General features: G+C 48.5%; 2 protein-coding genes across 2 annotated transcripts; both read right to left on the bottom strand.

Moving 5' to 3' along the window:
- Positions 1 to 6,589: 6,589 nt before the first annotated feature.
- Positions 6,590 to 8,980, bottom strand: LOC149365687 (uncharacterized). The gene has a single exon (XM_089541748.1). It carries the CDS (start codon positions 8,934 to 8,936, stop codon positions 7,764 to 7,766), a length of 1,173 nt encoding a protein of 390 aa, XP_089397874.1. The 5' UTR covers positions 8,937 to 8,980; the 3' UTR covers positions 6,590 to 7,763.
- A 6,661-nt stretch (positions 8,981 to 15,641) lies between these two features.
- Positions 15,642 to 17,889, bottom strand: LOC149365686 (uncharacterized). Its single transcript, XM_089545279.1, has one exon. The coding sequence runs from the start codon at positions 17,851 to 17,853 to the stop codon at positions 16,648 to 16,650; it is 1,206 nt and encodes a 401-aa protein (XP_089401405.1). The 5' UTR covers positions 17,854 to 17,889; the 3' UTR covers positions 15,642 to 16,647.
- Between the last annotated feature and the right edge of the window lie 992 nt (positions 17,890 to 18,881).

The raw sequence follows: 18,881 nt of genomic DNA, 5'->3' as shown, positions 1-18,881 counted from the left end.
AAGCTTGATTGGCGTACGATTACCTGTGTCACGGTTATTTTGCTTGAACACTTTGCTCTGTTCTGTGTTACATTTCGCGCACTGGAAGTTTCTCTTCATAGAAATTGTATAATTTGATTCTTCTTACTTTCTTTTCCTTTCCTGTACTCGCGTTTCGCTGCTTTATATTTATGTTAAACACCATGTATGGTTTTTCTGCCTGCCAGATTCTTCCGCTCAAGCCATCAATAGCTTCGGCAGGTTTGAATATATGTAGTTTTTTTTTGTTTCACAGCAATAAATATCATTAACCCAGGAACCAACCAAAATGGTAATGGTCGCGGTCTCGCCAACGATGTCGTTGAAAAGCCTGCTTACGGACCAGGCTGCCTCGATACTTCAGGACCCGTGGAACATGCAAACCAATAGAAACATGCACAAGGAAATTCATCCTGGCGCGGCAACATACGGGGCTGTGCGCGCCAAAGGATTCATGCAGATTCCCCTCAAACAATAGTTCTTTTTTCTATATTGTTTTTCTTGCTTTAAGCCTTTCTCTTCATATTTATTATGATGTACGCATCTGCTAAGCAGCGTAATAAACCATAATTTTTCCAATGTCAACAGGGATCCTGCAAAGCACCTCCAACGTTACGCGGACGAACGGCGATAGAAGTTTGGTAGCGAGAAAAAGATGCAGCTTTATTGTTCCTTTTTCTTTCGGAAAGCGCTGGCTAACCATCGCGTGTGAACCAAGACAACTACTCATACATTATTAGTGCGGAGCGCATGTAGCTTTCCTCTTCAGCGCTATCCTCCAAAATTCTGCGCCCGCGATGCTGTCCACATCTGACCTCAACGCCGTGGTGGATCAGTGGTTAAAGCGCTTGGCTAATGAGCCGGAGGACACGGGTTCAATTCCAACTGCAGCAGTCGCGTTTTGATGTAGGCGAAACACAAGAGGCGCCCCTGTGCTGTGCGAAGTGAGTGCACGTTGAAGATCCCGAGGTGGTCGACATCATTCCGGGGCTCTCCACTGAGGTACGTCTTTCTCTCCTTATTCTTTCACTCCCTCCATCATCCTTGCTACATAATGCTCTCGCATTAATAAGACATCTAGTGTGGTCACCATGGAAGTTCAAGGGCAACTTCGGGGGAGGGGCACTTTCAAACAGGAAAATTTTCACGAAAGACAGAGAAAACAGTAATGAATGTGACACTTCGCAATCGTTACACTCGCGGAGAGTAATTCCACTCCACGAGGAAAATAATTTTCAGCAAACGGGCCTTTAGACGCATTCTCTCTGGCAGGTGAACACGGCTCTGCTGCATTCCCATTGGACAAACGATCATCACGTGATTCCAGAGTTGTGTCGTCATTGAGTTATCTCATACGACTACAACAAGCACGCTGTAAACCCCATGAAACCTGCTTGATATAGATTTAAAGGGATGAATTCAGAAGGAAAAGCTCTCGAGGCGCTGGAATCGCACAACAGCTGGTCTCCGGTTACTGGCCTTCACCGCGCATGCGCTTACTATGCAAATTAAGAGAGAGCATGGAGCAAAGGTCAAGAGCCGTTTTTCGAAGATACACGGATAAAAACCTTTCTTAGCGCCAAGTGACGTCCACGAGGGGAGTGAACGCAGATGCACGCATGGCAAGTAGCAGCTGTATTTAAGAGACGAATGAAACCGCAGCACAAGCAGGACAGCCATGCCTGTTGAGTATAGTGTACGCCTTGCCAATCTTAGTAACATTTGTGATCATTTGAGCTCGTCTCTAGTTTAAGGCTGCTGCCAACTACCGAGAAAAATGTGAGACTTCTACTGCAGTTGTTTATATACGTTCCCGTTCCTAGTGTTACATAGCAGAGCATAGTTTCGCTTGAGGACACGTTCCAGTACACCGAGCTGTTAATGGGCAAAAAGTTCTCGTTTCTGCTGTCAGGTGCGTAAGCATACAAAGCACCTACGTGCAGACCAAGAAAGCCAGCACGATGACACGCTTGTCAACTGGAGGCTGGCTGCAAGGCATCACAATCACGAAACTTCACCTAAACTGTACCAGAATGCTTTGAACATGGAGGAAGTAAAACTAGGCGGTAGAGTTAATTAGAATTGTGAAGCCCTGTGATAGAAGGCGCCAGGACTCTTCGCCCTCGAAATGGGCGAATAAATGACAGAGATTGGTGTAGCCCATCGGCCCTGCCCATAAAGCGCCGTTGTTAGGTTCGCCTTAATTCAATAACCGCACAGCCTCGGGGACCAACTCTGGGCCGTCCAGCAGGCCCGCGAGGCGACGGCGAGGCAGCGCCTCGACGTCCCCACGTGGGAGACCTAAGGCCCCGTCGGCGAAAGCTCTGCAGGACTATGAATAAAGTTGTTACCAACCAACAGGATAGATTACCTAGAACACTCACAACCAACTCACGTACACAGATACCATCCTCGTCATGGAGTATCTGAGCACAAGAGCTTTAGGCAATGACATACGACGACAAAGTCCACGTCGGTTACACTGGTTTGAAAGTGCTTCATAATGCACCGCAGAGAAGACTACCACACATTTCATCGTCGCCTGAGTCACAAACCGGAAAACCCACCACCAGATCAACAGATTTGAACCGTGTGACCACAGATAGCACATTCTCATCAGGTGGTGACTTCACATCACAGTGATCCTGCATTCGCATTGGTGAAAGAGGGATCACGTGATTACGGATTGGAGACGTCATTGCATCGTCACGCTGGTAACTAGCTTAAACTACGCAACGCACCTTATACACTTGTTACTGCAAAAAAATCTATGTAGCCTAAACTTGAAATGTTAGATCTCTGCGCAACGCCCCCGTGCGTCTCCTAAATCCCACCGCGACCTAAAAGGGGTAATCACGTGTTGGACTCTGGTTTCACCCAATTTTTTTACTCCAGAAGATAGGGGATCGTCTTGGACGTTTTCTAGTTAGGTATGCTTGATCGTGCTGCCCCACGCCGTGGAGCCAAGTTACGAGGTGTGAAGGATAAGAAGAACTGTGCCCATTACTATAGTGCCCAGTCGTGCCAGTGAATAATACCAGTGTGGCCATGCGAACAGCGTTAGTGAAAAATAATGCTGCAAAATAGTGGTCATGTAGTAGTCATTTACGCGAACGCAGCTGCCTCAATATCTTATATCACATTTTGACTGAACGCACTGCAGAAGGGGCCTAGTCGTTTGAGCATCCGCCTCGCATGCGGGAGGAGGGGGGTTCGATCCCCGGTGCCTCTGGGTACCCACCGGGGATACAATGGGTGCAAGCTTTCCCCTGGTGTGGTGCACGGCTTATCCAGGATGAAATGCTTGGGAAATGGGTCTCTGACCCCACCTTGAGAAGAAGAAGAATACCTTGTGCCATGGCGCTCTTTTGCCACAGATGCCCTTGCTCCATAAAAATCCATCATCATCATTATTTTGAGTAAAGCTGATTTCTTGCATTTTTTTTACGTCTGACCGTTGCGTCTTAGAAGCGGTGGTTTTGGTTATTTCATAATTAGTTGCTTATTTTGTTTTTCAGTAGAGCAATTAGCGAGTGAAAACCAAAAAAAAAATAATAATGAGGAATAAATTTATTGTACACGATTGCGGGCTGAGCCCTAACTCACATTAGCGAGCTCTCGCTATGCCGAACTCGCCAAACGTCGATCAGTCATCAATTCACTCGCTAATTAGAGGAATCCTGAAATGATTTTTACGGTCATGTTCTAACCAACAGATCTGTACACAGGTGGTCTTTGTGGGTATACGGGTGCAATTTAAAAGCTCTGGGTTGACCGTATAACTTACAAATATATATTTTTTTCAAATCGCTGCTCGCAGTAGCTCGCAACCTATTAGGGCGACACTTTATCGAGAATTCTTAGCCGCCCTTACTCCGATGACGCCAGTAAGCAGTTTGGCGAGCCTCCTCATTGGGAATGCCCAGGTGGCGTGGGCGGAATGGGGTAAGATAGAGGTACAGTCTCGACCTGTTTTCACTTTTTTTCTGGTGCGTCGGCGTGTATGGCTTGAAGGGGGGAGGAGGAGCGTCATTTTTAATCGCCGATATCTTCGGTGTTAATGAAGCTAGCTTAAAATTTTTTTTTGGTGCATTGACGAGTGATTGAATACCCATCGCTATAGTGCTCTATTCCTAACATCGGTATTTACCAACAATTAACGATTAGACAATATTCACCATACGATTTCGTCATAACGACCAGTGTTGAGGAAGGTTATTCGCATTTTCGATTATATATATCCCGATTTTCGATCTTCCTAGGCAGCTTTTCTCGACACTCGTTCCTTGCGATGACACAGAGTGGCTTAAGAGTACCTTCTGCGGGGCTAGTTGGTGTGCCATTCTCTTCAGAAAAGTAAAAACAGCGCTAAATTTTACACAAACCACACCGAAAGACGTCTTTCTGTGTGGTTTGTGTAAAATTTAGCGCTGTTTTAACTTTCCTGAACACAGAATGGCGACCTGATTCTTCCTAACATTCACACATCACTTGACGAGAAGGCGAAAACAAGTATAATTAGCCGGCTCAAGCTTACGAACGAACTGATCTGACCTTTCCCGCTTCAGAAAAGCCCCGCTACCTCAGCCACCAGCGACGCTGTAACGAAACGAGGGCAGTTTGCTTTCGACGTATGCGGGATTAGAGGATGGGTCGCCGGCTACTTTCAAGTGGCATTTCGGCGCTGTGGGTACCAAGACATTTTCAGCTCTTATGATGCAACAGCTTGAAGCAACCCGCTTACCTTGGGTCACGGAGCAAGACCATTGCTCCGTGCCTTGGGTGCATGGCAATCAGCACTTTTCGGAGATTCAGCATGCCACAAACTTGTGGCGCTGACATTACACTACGAATCAGTATCGGAGAAAACACGGAAGCATGTGGCCACAGTTGCAGCATTCTTCCTGATGCATTGCGATAGTGTTGGTTACGAAGCGAACAACGCACTCGCGTGTTCCCTTTAACGCTGAGCACTACTGTAGGGACACTTCGAAAAGAATTAAGTCTTATGAAAATATTATCACCACTGTCAACGACCCATAGTACGCCCCGCTGTATACATTCAGAAATAGTCTCTCGCACATCAGACCGGAAGTGTTCCTGTTTGGCACATAAGTCGCAAATGTGCAGACCTTCGATTAGTGCCCTTCAGACGCTTGAAAGAAGCGTGTGCCTTGCTTTTCTTTGCAGAATGACCCGAACGCACTATCCCCTCTCCCGCCTCCTGCATAAGGGCTGTTCTTCATCGCCTGCATGCAAAAGACGACCCCACATTTTCTCTTTTGCCCAGCATACCTTCTTAGATTGTAAGGATGCAACTCCTTGTCACCACTCCTACTTTTTTTCCACTCATCGAACAGGTTTGGCATATGACGACCACGAAGGTGTCAGCCAGCGTCTACTATACGTACAGTCGGGGACAAAAGTCTCTGGACCGCGTGCGCCGTAAACGAAGCCGGTAGCTCTATTATTAGCCCCGGATGGAGACCGCACTCGTGGAGATAAAAGTAAAAAAATGGCATTGGCTTAGCTAGGCGAGCGCAACGACGAGGCGCGTGGTGTGACGTCATACCAAACGGCGGCGGCGGCTCCGCGGCGAGGCGCGCGGTGTGACGTCATGCCAGATGGCGCGGCGAGCGCGCGGCGTCTAGGGTGCCTCGATGGCAGGCATCGAGGCACCCTAGCGGCGTCCGCCAGCTGCGGCGGTTGCTAGGCGACAGCTCAAGGTCAGTCTCTGTGCCTCATCGGAGCACCGTCACAGCGAAATCGCAAGTTCGTGGCCAATGTAGCTTTCGCTACAAAATCCTGTTTTTTCACCTCCGCAAGTGTGGAATCAAGCCGGCAGTTACTAATAGAGCTATCGGCTTTGTTTGCGACGCACGCGGTCCAGAGACTTTTGTCCCCGACTCCACGATTATAGAGCCTCAGTCAAGGCCATGCGTAAACCTCATGGGAGGCCTGAAATGAACTTTTCTCTTCAACGCTCACTTTAACTGCGCTAGAGCGCACGTCTGACACACCCACACACTGACCGCCAACGCATACTCAGATTTTTATTTTTTGTTCCTTTTCTCTTGTTTTCGAAGTTTACTAAAAACGTAAGAAAAATTGGTGACTGCAGCGTCTCGATAAGGAGCACGAAACTAGGATCAGAGGTGGTCAAGTTCTAGTGATGGCAACGAAAACGAAACCAAATTCGAAACCAATTTATTTTTTTTTCTGAGCGCCAGCAAATTAACTTTCACAAAATGATACTCTGGAAAAAAAAGGTTTCATAAAAATTCCTCTCCCCGCATAGCATAAAAACAAGCCACCCTGTGGTCGTCATTGCAATGCAAGTTTAATCATTGCATTGTCAGTGCAGATAGGAAAAAATACTCTTACTAAGTAGTAAACATGAACAAAGTGAAAGCTTTGACACTGCTCTGGCTGTAGGCATGACATAAGTCACAAGTGTTCCTCCGATTGGAGTGAAAGAGGGGGCAGGGGAAGTGTGCAGGAAAGCTAGTACTATTGCTGCTTACATCAATGTTTACTGGCGACCCTGCTCCAGAATATTGAGTTGCACATTGTAAGATAAGGTATTTCTGCCTGAAATTCTGAGAAGTCCACTTGTAAGCCATAACATTTACAAGTTAATATTTTTCTGCTTTCAATGTGATAGCATTACAGCTGTCGTAGCACCAAAACCCGAAGGATGTCAGGAAATTTTCCGATTCCGAAACAGGACCCAAGTTGGCCCACTTCCAAAATTTAGGAAATCGAAATTTAAGATGGCGGGAAAAGTTGTACGTAACGACAGTGCGGTGGCGCGAGCGGCAGCCGCAAGCTGCTCTCAGTCTAGAGAGTACGTGTCACAACATGTGGCGCCCTCTGGGGAGTGGAGCAAATTCTTCTCCTACTGGTTGAAAACAAACGCTCGTGGGAGACGCAGGCGCCATCTGGTTCCACGAGGAGCCAGCTGCGCCAGCGAAGTGGAAAGTGCGCGCTTGACAGCTGCCGCCATCTGTCGCATGCTCCTGTCACTAACATGAACTGCGCATGCGCAATAGGAGCCGGCGGTTTTCGTTTTCAACCAGTGGAGCTGGAGGACAAGAGGCGCGCATGCGCAGAGTGGCCTTGTGAAAAAGGAGGATGGAGCCAGAATCGTATGCAGGTGAGACCGCGACTGCAGCAGTACGTGTGGAAAACCCCGGACCATCTGACCTACGACTGTATACCACCCAACATCTGGGGCGGCCTATAGTAAGCACGATGGCGTGGAAGGAGTGGTTCACAGAAGAAGCTGTAATGCTATGAATTTTTTTAAAGGATTGTTTAATTGGCCTCAGAATTTTTGCAGCCACTGGTAAGTTCCGTATTTCGTAATATGAACCTGCGCCAGTTACAGCCAAGAATCCCAAGCTGTAGACTATGTTGATGTTTCTTTCTCTTTATATGATTACTACGGCTGTACTGACTCAAGTCAGTGACAGATTCTGGAGGTCGCTGAATTATTGTTCATTAAGAGTGGCTACGTGGGTCTCCACATAAAACTGCTACGCTTATTAAACCTCCGCTGCTTAATACGTGTCGATGACGTGAGATACAGACACAAAAAAACTTGAGAGATTACGGCACCGGTTTAAAATTCAAAGAAAAAAAAGTTATACACAAAGGGTCGGCCATCGCAACCTGCTTCTCAACCGACCTCACAAACGCACCGCAGACCGTTCGTCACGGGCGATCCCCATCGTCACGTCGTCTTACTCCAAGGAATACTCTTTCGACTTGGAGGGCTGCTTAGTGGTGCTATAGTTTCCGGCGGCATCGTTCGGCGTCGAAATCATCGTCCCGTTCCGGCCCCCGGCGCAAGCCTTGTGGTTGCTTTGCATATGGTTGCACACGAGGTCCAGCAGATTCGTCTCGGCCTCCATCTGGACCACGCGCTTCTTCTCGCCCAGCACCGCCACCAACGGCCCGGTGCCCACATCGCCGCTGATGCGCGACACCTTCTGGCTCACGTCCAGCAAGGACAGCTTTCCCTTTTCCGTGACACACAGGTCCACTAGCTTCCACTCGAGCCCGTATTTTTTGACGCAGGAGCGCCCGACTGCGTGCGGGTCGGAGCTGTTCGACATGCACGCTATGATCTTCACTGCCGTCAGCGTCTCCTCCACATGGTTGAGGACGCACGTCTGAACCATGCTGCTCTGGCACTCTTTATTGCCGGGCTCGCATTCGACGTTGATGATGGTGCTGTTCCCTGCGGTCTTGTTCTTGGCCCGGCTGGTTGGAAGCAGGGTGAGGTTCAGGTAGTCCCGCAGTTCTTCGTACACTGGCAGCAGCTGGGAGACGATGAACCGGCGGCTGCGCGGACAATAGCAGTCGTAGGCAATCTGCAGGGTAATCTTCTTCCCAGACACATATTCCTTTATGGTGCTCGGTCCGCTGGAGTTCGTGTGGTTGGTCGAAGCAGGACCGATGACGTGTCTCGGATGTCGCCGTACGTTTCCTCCAGTATTGGTCGCCGTTTTGGCCGAGGGCTCTGTCGTCGATTGTAGGGTTGGGGTCATTGTAGTAGGAGCCGTAGTCGACTTTGAACCGGCCGTTGGCTCCGGAGTGGTCGGTGACGGCGTAGTAGGTAGTGGTGTAGGTTCCGATTGAGGGGGTTTCTTGGTTGAGAGGAACTCCCTCTTATATCCGCCATTGCTGCCGAGGAAGTCATCGGGAGCTGAATCGCCGGTTATGTCACTCTCGACGTCAGCGTTTTCGGTCCCGATGTCTACCGCCACTCGTTTTGAGAACAGATCGCGTAGAGGGTAGGCCAGTGAGAAAGCCAGTAGCACGAGAAACACCAAGCAAAAGGCTAGGCACACGTACTTGACAATGAACAACTCCGTGCGCTTGCGCTTCTCAGCTTTGCCGTCGGCACCCATGATGTCGACTGCGATAGCAACTCGGAGTCTGCGTGCGGCTACGGGCTAAAGGGCACGGTTCAGACCAGCTGATATAGGCGACGTATCAAGGCTGTCCTCAGCTGTAGCCCAGCAATCAGCGCGCGCCGTCTTGGTACGCGTGCTCACTTGGTATTTGCCGCTTCCTTGAAGCCAATTATATTAATTTATCGCTGTCTTCGCGCGAGTGCACGTGCGCGTCGTTAATGAGCTTCTAGCTGCATCACTATTATTCCCGGATATATCAGCGGCTGGAAAATTTTAGCAAAATAAATATAACAATGGGAAGGGCGTTGTGTCGAAAGCGAGCAGCTCACTTTGAGGATTTAATTCACCCTCAATTAGAGAATGCAAAAAAATCGGAATAATGTTTATACCGACGTACTTGAAAGGTGTTTATGAGTGGTTTAGCGAACAATCCAGGGAGAGGCATAAAAAAATTGGCAGTGCATATCGTCGACAAGGGTAAATGAAGGTATGAAATGAATAGCAGGAAAAGTTTAGCACATACAGGAGCAACTCATTTAAGTATTTCTTTGAGGGTAACGGAGTGGATTCCAATAGAATTGGCAAGCGTATCAGGGGGCGGCAGGAGGTTAGGTGTGCGAGTGAGATTAGAAAGTCTGCGGGGATACGACGGCCTCAGCTTTCACAGGACAGAACTAATTGGAGAGATATGGGAGACGCATTTGCCCTGCAGTGAACGTAGTGAGGATGATGGTGATGACAGAAAGAGCGTTGAGTGATTGTGAAGGAAAAGAACTAGGAAACAAACTATGAAGTATGCAGGGAACCAGTATAGAATCTTAAAGAGCGTTAAACGCAAGTTAAAAGAGGTAAAAGGTGTCAACTGAATCAATTCGGTGGGAAGGGTGCCGGATTTCGACCTGCATAAAAGGGGGGGGAATGGGGGAATAAAAAAGAAATGGGTTGCTTTATGGTAAATAAACAGATTCACAACAGCGCTACGGAACGAGGACAGAAGGAACACGAAAAACAACAGCGCCCGTCCTGTGTTTTTCGTGTTCCTTCTGTCCTCGTTCCGTAGCGCTGTTGTGAATCTGTTTATTAACCATGAACCAACTAGCCCACACCAGAATCCTCTTCGAGCTTTATGGTAGTTCCAGACGAAGTGCCCTGTTGTTTGAAGAGGAATCAGATTATAAATATGAATATGCCTGAGGTGCTGATTCATGTGCGGCAAATCCGAAGCGACCTTTGAGTACATTTTGTCAGAATGTAGCCGTATTTGTATTGATTTTGATGCAGACAAAACAAGCGTTCCTGATGAGCCACAGATTTCAGGGAAAATAACGGCAATGCGCTCGCATTCGTGGCAGATGTCAGCGAAAACATGGACGATTTACCTCCTAAAAGCACTAGAGTGACCTAAACATGGGAGTTTAGGATTCAACAACAGCATAGCCTAGTAGTCACCGAAATATGTTTTTGAACGAAGCAAAAATTTTAACGTAGCGGTTTTAAGGTTGAGAGAAACGTTGAACAGAAGGAAAGGTTATCTAGTTTTCGGCAGTACATGTAAGCACCAAATGCGCTGCAAGAAAGATATAGCGCACCCTAAGACAGCTCATAGATATTGGTGGCTGCACACAGGTATCGGCCAGGTAACTTGGCTGCTGTATGTGCCGACATGTTTCCCAGCTCTTAGAGCTGAGCAGCGCGCTTGGTCTACCCGCTGCTTTCGCAGCTTGAGGAGCTGCCGCCATCAGCCTCTTTCCTTCGCTTGGAGAGCGCTTTCGGCGTCCCTCGTCGCTTTAGATGCTTTATGTGCAGCCACGTTCTGTTCGTTCTCTTTTTTTCGCGCTAGGCAGGGTGCTCAACGTCCCTTGTTGCTTTCGCTGATTGACGTGCGGTAGAGCTCGCCCTCTCTTCTTGGGCCTTAGCGACACGTTCAGCCATCTTGGCTGCACATGAAGGTGAGAAGGCTGCCTTGGCTGCCTTCTCATCTTCATGTGCAGCTACATACACCTGCCTTTAGCGAAGTACGGGCCGTCCTACCCTGAACTTATACGGCTGCCTAGCACAGCCGCGGCTGCACCACTGCTGCCCCCAGAGTATTTGGAAGCGCACAGATAAAACAAGTAGACAGACAGCTGTTATGATTATGTATACGCACCATGCCAACGTTACATTTTACTGCTTTTATTCCGGTGGCGCCATCTCTCCGTAGACTCCTCAGCTAACAAGGCTGAGCATCTAGCGCCACCTATGCAATAGCATCCAAACTCCAACACTGAGTAAATCTCAGTTGCTTTTCTGTACACAACTGGGCTGGTTAGCGTCGTGAGTCTCCCACGACGGCCAAACAAAACAACAACGAACAGGAACGAACAGGTAAAAGATTGCAACGACGATTAAGTCGCTAGAAAATGGATTGTTTGGTTTATGGGGGTTTAACGTCCCAAAGCCACTCAGGCTATTAGTGACGCCGTAGTGGAGGGCTACGGAAATTTCGACCACTTGGGGTGTGCACTAGTTAGAGCACATAGCACTAGATGGTGCGGCAATATGGTCGAGTTGCCTGAGGTGTCAAGAAAAGAAACTTGTTAATTTGTGCCGTCGTTGGTTCGAATTTCGCTCGGGCCCCTGGTATGTGAAAGTTTTTCTCTGCTGAGTACCATATGAATGGAAAATTTCCGATAGTTTCGGATCGGTCGGAGGTTTCGGATAGTTCCAGCTTCAGTTTAGACGTCGGCTTCGTCATGGTTTCGAAATGATGTTCACCTAAGTGCTGAAAATGGAAGCTGAAAGCATTTCATGCTCTAAAAATCGCGGCGACGTTCTCGGCTATCGTTTTTGGCGTGGTTCGGGAAAGACCGTCGGGACGTGCACATCACCACGCACAAAACTTGTTTATCTTCAATATTGCACGTTACAACAAACGGACATGAACATAGGAAGAGAAAACAGAAGGCCGCAATCTGTTCCTTTCCAAGTCTCAGTCCGTTACAAGCACAGCATGATAATGAATCAATACCAACTCGCCAAATACACCACAACTCACAACTTCGTTTACAATGGCGCCGTGTAGCCACGTTACGCGTATATAAAAGCCACGTTCCTCTCCTTGCCGTTCGGAGCCAAGGACTTGAGCGCTTAGATACAAGACGTAATGAAAGCCGTGTGTGAGTCAGAATGTCGTTTAGCAATGCGTAATTAGCCACTTCGGAGCTCATCTATCAGCATGAAGCAGCTGTAAGACGTTTTCGTCGGAGGAGTGTCGATCGCTTCCAAGCGACGTTTGCAAAGTTTAATATTTAGAACATGCGCCGCGAGCGGGAAGTAGCGATTTTATATGTTCTGCGCCTTTGCTGAGGGCTGGATTTCAGACTAATGGAACGGAGGCAAACTCCGGCGACAGCACCCCAAGCGAGAATTTTCCAGCGTCGTAAGGAAGCATCGCTCCATAAACGCTCGAAAAAGTATGTACTTTTTATTTATCCTCAGGTGCCATACCAATGAACCCTGTATTTATTGTGTACTACTTTAATTGCTTGAGTACTTTTATATACTATTGTGTTTTTCCCCGTGTTTCTAATTGTGTTCGTGAAATTCGACAAGCTTAACCGAATTTTTGTCGTGTTCATTAATTCCCATTATACGTTTCCCGCCTATGTAGTTGTTATCTACCACATTTTACTGCGATAGCGTTACAGGCCTCGTTGTCCCGAAACTCCGGTGTCGGCGTTCTGAGCGGAAAATTACGAGCATGACTCTGGCAGGTGGTACCCAGAGAGCAACCTACGAGGCAGGTGGGCCACAAAGGTCATGTGATCCAGCGGCGTCATCACAACCTGCCCAAAGGATAGTGATCGAACTGCCCACCGTGGCAGGTGGCAGTTAAATATAATGATTGGTCACTCGGGAAGAGTAATCTGTGGCGCACAAGGCCCACCGCTGGGAGCACCTTCCATCGCAGGGCAGTGGCGCATCGCTTAACCGCTGCAGCACTGCGCCAGGAGGGGTACGAGGACTCCTGGGGATCTATGAATGTAACATAGAGAATGACCTTTTGCATACATGGGCATTAACCTATTACGCTATCGCGCCATAGCCTTAAGGCGGAGCTTGAGTATCCACTCCAATTTTTATTTATCTGCTTCATATATACAGTTCAAAACATAGCGATGAAACTAAAGAAAAAGTTCATGCGCAGCAAATAATTTTCAACTGCAGATAAACGCGGTACATTTTGTTAGATTTTACGGCCCAATGGGTCTCAAAGTAATTCACATAAAAATATGCGCACGTTGCAGCATTCATGATTAAAACTGTTTTTACATGAAACGATAGCTAAGATAATGCCAAGAGAAAGCCATTGGTAGTAGTGTAGCACAGACTCTCTAGACAGGGTATGTCAGTGATATCAACCTACCGCGACTGACAAGCGTGAACAGAAATCGATACCAAATGTAACCTTTTAACAACACAGCACAGATTTTATTACAGGCCAATCTCCAGCTCTCCATTAAATCTGATAGTAAGTAAAAAAAGAAGAACTAGCAAATGATAGCTCTACGCTCCGTAATGCCACAAGGAGAACCCTGCAATAGTTGTTACGGTGTACCCTCTCGCTTCGGGCTGTGGCGCAATTAATTCCGACTTTTTGTATAGCACATACCGTTTGCCGCGTACCGCGAGACGCTAATGCGCATGCGCAAGTGACCTCTACGCGCTGGATGTGCTGGCAGCTGGCTAACACCTGGAGAGTCGGGGACTTCTGCGCATGCGCAGACGTCCTCGAGTCCCCATGCGCAGAAGTCCCCGAGTCCCCAGGTGTTAGCCAGCTGCCGGCACATCCAGCGCGTCGGGGCCACCTACGTATGCGCATTGGCGTCCGCGTACATGGGGACTCGGGGACATCTGCGCATGCGCAGCGAAAAGTCTACTCTCTCCCACTGCACTGCGCCACAGCTGCCACGCGCTGCTACTGCGCCGCTTCGCATCTGCCAGACACCTCGTTCTCTGCGCTACGGCTCTACGGAATAGTACTTCCCTTTCGCGTGCCAGTGAGGGAGGACGAGGAGGACACAACAGAGGGTGTGTCCCTTCTCTCCTCTTTCCTACCCCTCCTACTTTTCTACACCCCCACGCTGTGGCAATTCAATGTTTACAGGCAGTTTTAGCATAGCAATGACATGTTAGCACAAACGTATACCGAATTACCGAACGCCTCCTTCGCACCCGCAGTGGCGCCACCTGGCCCCGCCCCTGTCACTGCGCGTGCGCAGGAGGTTTCCGGTAATCTGGTATACGTCTCGGCTACGCTAAAACTCTCCGTTAACATTTGTGGCCGTAAAAGAAGTCGCACCGTGGTTGTGAGTTCCACACCTCGCATAAAATAAAAATGGATGCGAGCCTACATCTAAAACTGACAAATGTGCGCATTGTGTTGCGTAATGCGAGAGCCCAGCGGTAGGTGCTGCACTGTCCTACGTGATGACCGCAGTGTTGGTAAAAAGAAGCAACGTCGCATAAGTATGCGTAGCGTAACAACTATCCGAACAACTCAAAAAAAAAAAACCTCGCACATCTTCCCTGTGAACACGCCTACGCTAATGTGATGGATCCGGGGGTTGGCGCTGTTGGAGGCATTTAGCATAGATGAGATGTACGTGCCACTGCGTGTGCGAAGGAGGCATCTGGTAAACCAGTCTACGTCAACGTTAATATGTTTCAGTTATACAAAAATGCTTCATTAATAACTACCAGTGTACAACTGGAAACAACATATACGTTTGCTTCGGTCTTTTCTCTGCTATTAATAAAATGTCATCTAGTTTATGTCAATGAAGCTTCGGTGAGTAGTTCTACTTGCTTAGAGATTTGGCAGAGGTGCTACAAGGCGAAGAAAAAAATCTTGTCATCACTATAAGGTCATCGCGCTGCGAAGTCGCAAAGTGTGTGTCAAATAACTGTTAAATATGGAAAACTGCCCGTTTGTCGGACACAATGGGGATATGAATAAACAGAATTAGGAGAATATAATCCTTAAATAAGATACCGTAATATATGGAGTATCGGACATAGAACAGCAGGCCTCGGTTGAAACATAAAATCTTTCTACCAATGCGTGTGGTAAAAATGCATGCGGTTTTTCAACATCGGCAGCTAGACAATTTGAAACATATGACGCCCTTTTCAAATTTTCAACTTTATTTAATTCTTGCTGCAAACGCCATCATCATGATTTATCACTGTGCTGCCTTCCCATTGTGAAAGTACTTCTCTCTTTAAAAAGGCAGTTTCTGCAAGAAACAAACAGAAAGAACGCAAGGAATGTGAACTTTACAGAACAGGGAACTTTCAGCCAGATGCATAGATCATTATGAACTTGAAAGCGCACTGCAGTTGCTTCATTGCAACCAAAACTAAACTAAATGCATAGAAAATCAAATCGTTATTTTCTAAAGAGAAATACAGCAAGCGCCCACTCTCGTGAGGGTGCCTTGATGCCAGCGCCGTTCTGAATCGACGCATTCTCACTGTTTCGTGAATTCCACGAAAGGTGGCGCGGTGAACGTTCTGCGCATGCGCATCGACGGCGGCTGACTTAAAGGCACGTGTTACACCTGCTTAAAAGCGAGTTGAGAGGGAGAGAAAAAAACGGTCACGTGATCATGGAGTCTTTCACGCACAGCTTTCCAGCGAGATGCAAAAAAAAAAATACAGGGATAGTTTTATTTCTAGCGCGATCACTTGAGCTAGCTTGTGCCATACCCTCACTTCATTGTTTTAGGCCATGCAGACTGCACTAAATTCTTTATCTTTATTTTTAAATTCTCCCTTTAAGGCCATTATACATTAACTTCTTTCACGGAACACATATTGCGACACATCTGGAATATGCCACTTCCTTTTCAGCGATATTTCTGATAACGCCAACAAATTCTTACGATCCCTCGAATTTAATCCTGAAGGAAATCAACACGTATACTACATCATCATAGACTGTTTTCCGGAAAGAAAATTTAACTGCACAATTAAGCATTAAGTTTCAAATCGGCCTGTAAATATGGTAAACATCATGCGCAGCGCAAAAATTCGCGCTTTCTGCCAGCTCACACTACACCCGCGAGTTGTTTGATTGATTGCCACAGCCATGCTTTAACAATAGGGCTAAAAGTAGCCGAGGATTATGGAAAATAAGAGAGAGTACATGGCGGAAAGCTTCGACGTGGCTCTGGCTGCCTGCATGTCTTTCAAGTCTTCCTTCCGGGAAAAAAAAAACAGATCGGGAGAGCTGGGATCGAGAGGCACGTCTACTGGACTATTACTCCGATGTATGAGAGGTCCTGCTCCAGGTAATTGAACCCCAGTTTGTACTGCAAGGTGTTTCTGCACAGAGGGTGGTAAATGCACCCTCTGCTGCGTCGAATGCGCCAACTTTTCTGCTGCATCCAGCTGAACTTTACGGCTAGATTCGCAAAGCCGTTGAGAGATTTCTAAGTTTACAAAATTGGTGCTCATCCTGCAGATAAAAGACTAAACCACTGCACTTAAAAAACACCGTCCTGTTTAAGAGCTGTTGTTAAAGCGAGGTACAAAAACTGCTTAAAGCTTAACTGAAAAGAAACGAAACACCGGCTATAAAATGAGCTACACAAACGGGCCGGTCATTACAACCTAGTTAGTTATTAACCGACTTGACAAATGTACCACTGGTCGTCAATCACACGCTCGGCCGCGTCGTCGTGGCGTCCTCCTCCCGTTCCAGGGACTCGTCAGTGGTCGTGGCGTGGGTCCCATTGGTGTGGCTCTCGCCGGACTCGTTCGAAGACGAAGTCGCTGTCCCGTTGTGACTTCCAGCACAGGCCGTGTGGTTGTGGTGCATGCGATCACACACGACTCCCAGAAGATTCGTCTGGGCCTCCACCTGGATCGCGTACGAAGCCTCGCCCTGAACCGACACCAGGGGCACATTGCCCACGCCGCCGGTGACGCGCCAGGCCTTCTTTCCCACTTCCACCATGTACAGCTTCCCTTTGTCCGTGACGCAGGCATCGATCAGCTTCCACTGGATGCCGTGCTTCACGACGCAGACGCGTCCGACGCGGTGCGGGTCGGGACTCTTGGACATGCACGCTATGATCCTCACTGCCGTCAGCGTCTCCTCCACGTGGTTGAGGACGCACGTCTGGACCATGTTGCTGTGGCACTCGTCTTTACCGCGCCGGCACTGGACGTCAGAGGTCGAGTCGTTGCCCGCGGTCTTGTTCTGCGCTCGGCTGGCAGGAAGAAGGGTGAGGTTCATGTAGTCCCGTAGTTTCTCGTACACTGGCAGCAGCTGGGAGACGATGAACCGGCGGCTGCGCGGACAGTGGCACTCGTAGACCACTTGCAGGCTGATCTTCTTCACGGACAGCTCGTACGTGACGGTGCTCGGTACCTGGCGCGTACGGTTCGCCCAGACGTGCACGTGATGCCCGCTGGCGTTCGTACGGTTAGTCGAAGACGGAACGGTGACGTGTCGCGGATGTCTGCCCCAGCCATCTCCTGTCCTGGTGACCGTTTCCTTCGAGGTCTCCGCGGTCGTTGGATGGGACGTGGTCACCGTGGTCGAAGCCGTCGTTGGCGACTGCGTAGTCGGTGTTGCCGTAGGGTGCGACGGGGTTTCCTCTTCAGTTGAGGTGGACTCCCTCTTGAAGCCACCATTGCTGGCGCGGAAGCCATCGGGTGCCGAGTCGTCGATTTCGTTAGTCTTAACGTCGGCGCTTTCGATCGCGTCGCTCGCCGGCTTAGACCACAGAGTGCGTAAAGGGTAAGCTAGTGCAAATGCCAGTAGCACTAGGGCCACCGAGCTACCGGCTATGCAGATGTATTTAACCGCGAACGGTCGCTTGTGCTTGCGCTCTTCAGCTTCACTCACGACGCCCATGATGCCGACTGAGACATCAACCGGAATGTGAGCGCGGCTGCGAGCTAAAGGTCGCGGCCGAGAACAGCTGGCAGGCAACAAGTCAAAGCTGCCCACAGCGGGAGTCCCAGCGTTCCGTGCAAGTCAAAGAGCGCCGTCTTGGTACATGTGTGCATTTGGTATTTGCTGTCTGCTTCTCGCCTATTGTATTATTTTGTGATTTTGGTGTGCACGTGCGCAGTGTAGATGAACCGCTAGAGACATCACTGTTGCTTCCGGCGATGTCGAAGATGTTCACAAAAAAAAAGAATGTCTAGAAGAGCGTCGCACAGTAAACAAGCTTAATATTCAGCAATTTAAATTTAGTCCTGAGCGAAAAAGTGGAGAAAAAAATAGAAGAATGTTTCGCCCAACGTCCGCTGAAAACGTGTATGAGCGGCTTGAAGAATGTCGAAGCTGGCAGCCCGTGCATATATTCCTGCCTTCTTTGTGGAGGTCGTGCTTCTAGCGAGTTTGTTCGACAAGGCATACGGATCGGATCGTGCACTGAGCCGCCGCGGTGGCTCAGTGGCTATGGTGCTCGGCTGCTGACCCAAAAGACGCGGGTTCGATCCCGGCCGCGGCGGCTAGAATTTCTTTGGAGGAGAAATTCTAGAGGCCCGTGTACTGTGCGATGTCAGTGCACGTTAAAGAACCCCAGGTGGTCGAAATTTCCGGAGCCCTTCACTACAGCGTCTCTCAAAGCCTTAGTCGCTTTGGGACGTTAAACCCCACAAAACCACAAAACCAAACCATACGGATCGTGTTTATTCGATGGTTATAAAAATCGAACACGTGATCAGTTTCCTTTTTCATGACGATCCTCTGACGCCCGACTATCTCGCCACGAACGAGGCTCCTGTTCACAGATCATCTTGCCCGGAGTACGACAGAATGTTTGTGATCTTGGCGCAACGACAGATTTTTCTGCATTATTGCAGTATTTTTCTGCATTACTGTGATATGTATAGCTCTGTCTCTACGATAAGGGACAGCATAATACTACAGAG

The sequence above is a fragment of the Amblyomma mixtum genome, chromosome 1 (genome assembly GCF_055824585.1).
Source record: "Amblyomma mixtum isolate Tamu chromosome 1, ASM5582458v1, whole genome shotgun sequence".
Lineage (NCBI taxonomy): Eukaryota > Metazoa > Arthropoda > Arachnida > Ixodida > Ixodidae > Amblyomma > Amblyomma mixtum.
The sequence above is the reverse complement of the archived record's forward strand: the minus strand, read 5'-3'. Positions and strand labels throughout refer to the sequence as shown.

What these genes read in the sequence shown, in the direction of transcription:
- LOC149365687 (XM_089541748.1), bottom strand. Translation starts at nt 8,936, where the DNA reads ATGGGTGCCGACGGCAAAGCTGAGAAGCGCAAGCGCACGGAGTTGTTC.
- LOC149365686 (XM_089545279.1), bottom strand. Translation starts at nt 17,853, where the DNA reads ATGGGCGTCGTGAGTGAAGCTGAAGAGCGCAAGCACAAGCGACCGTTC.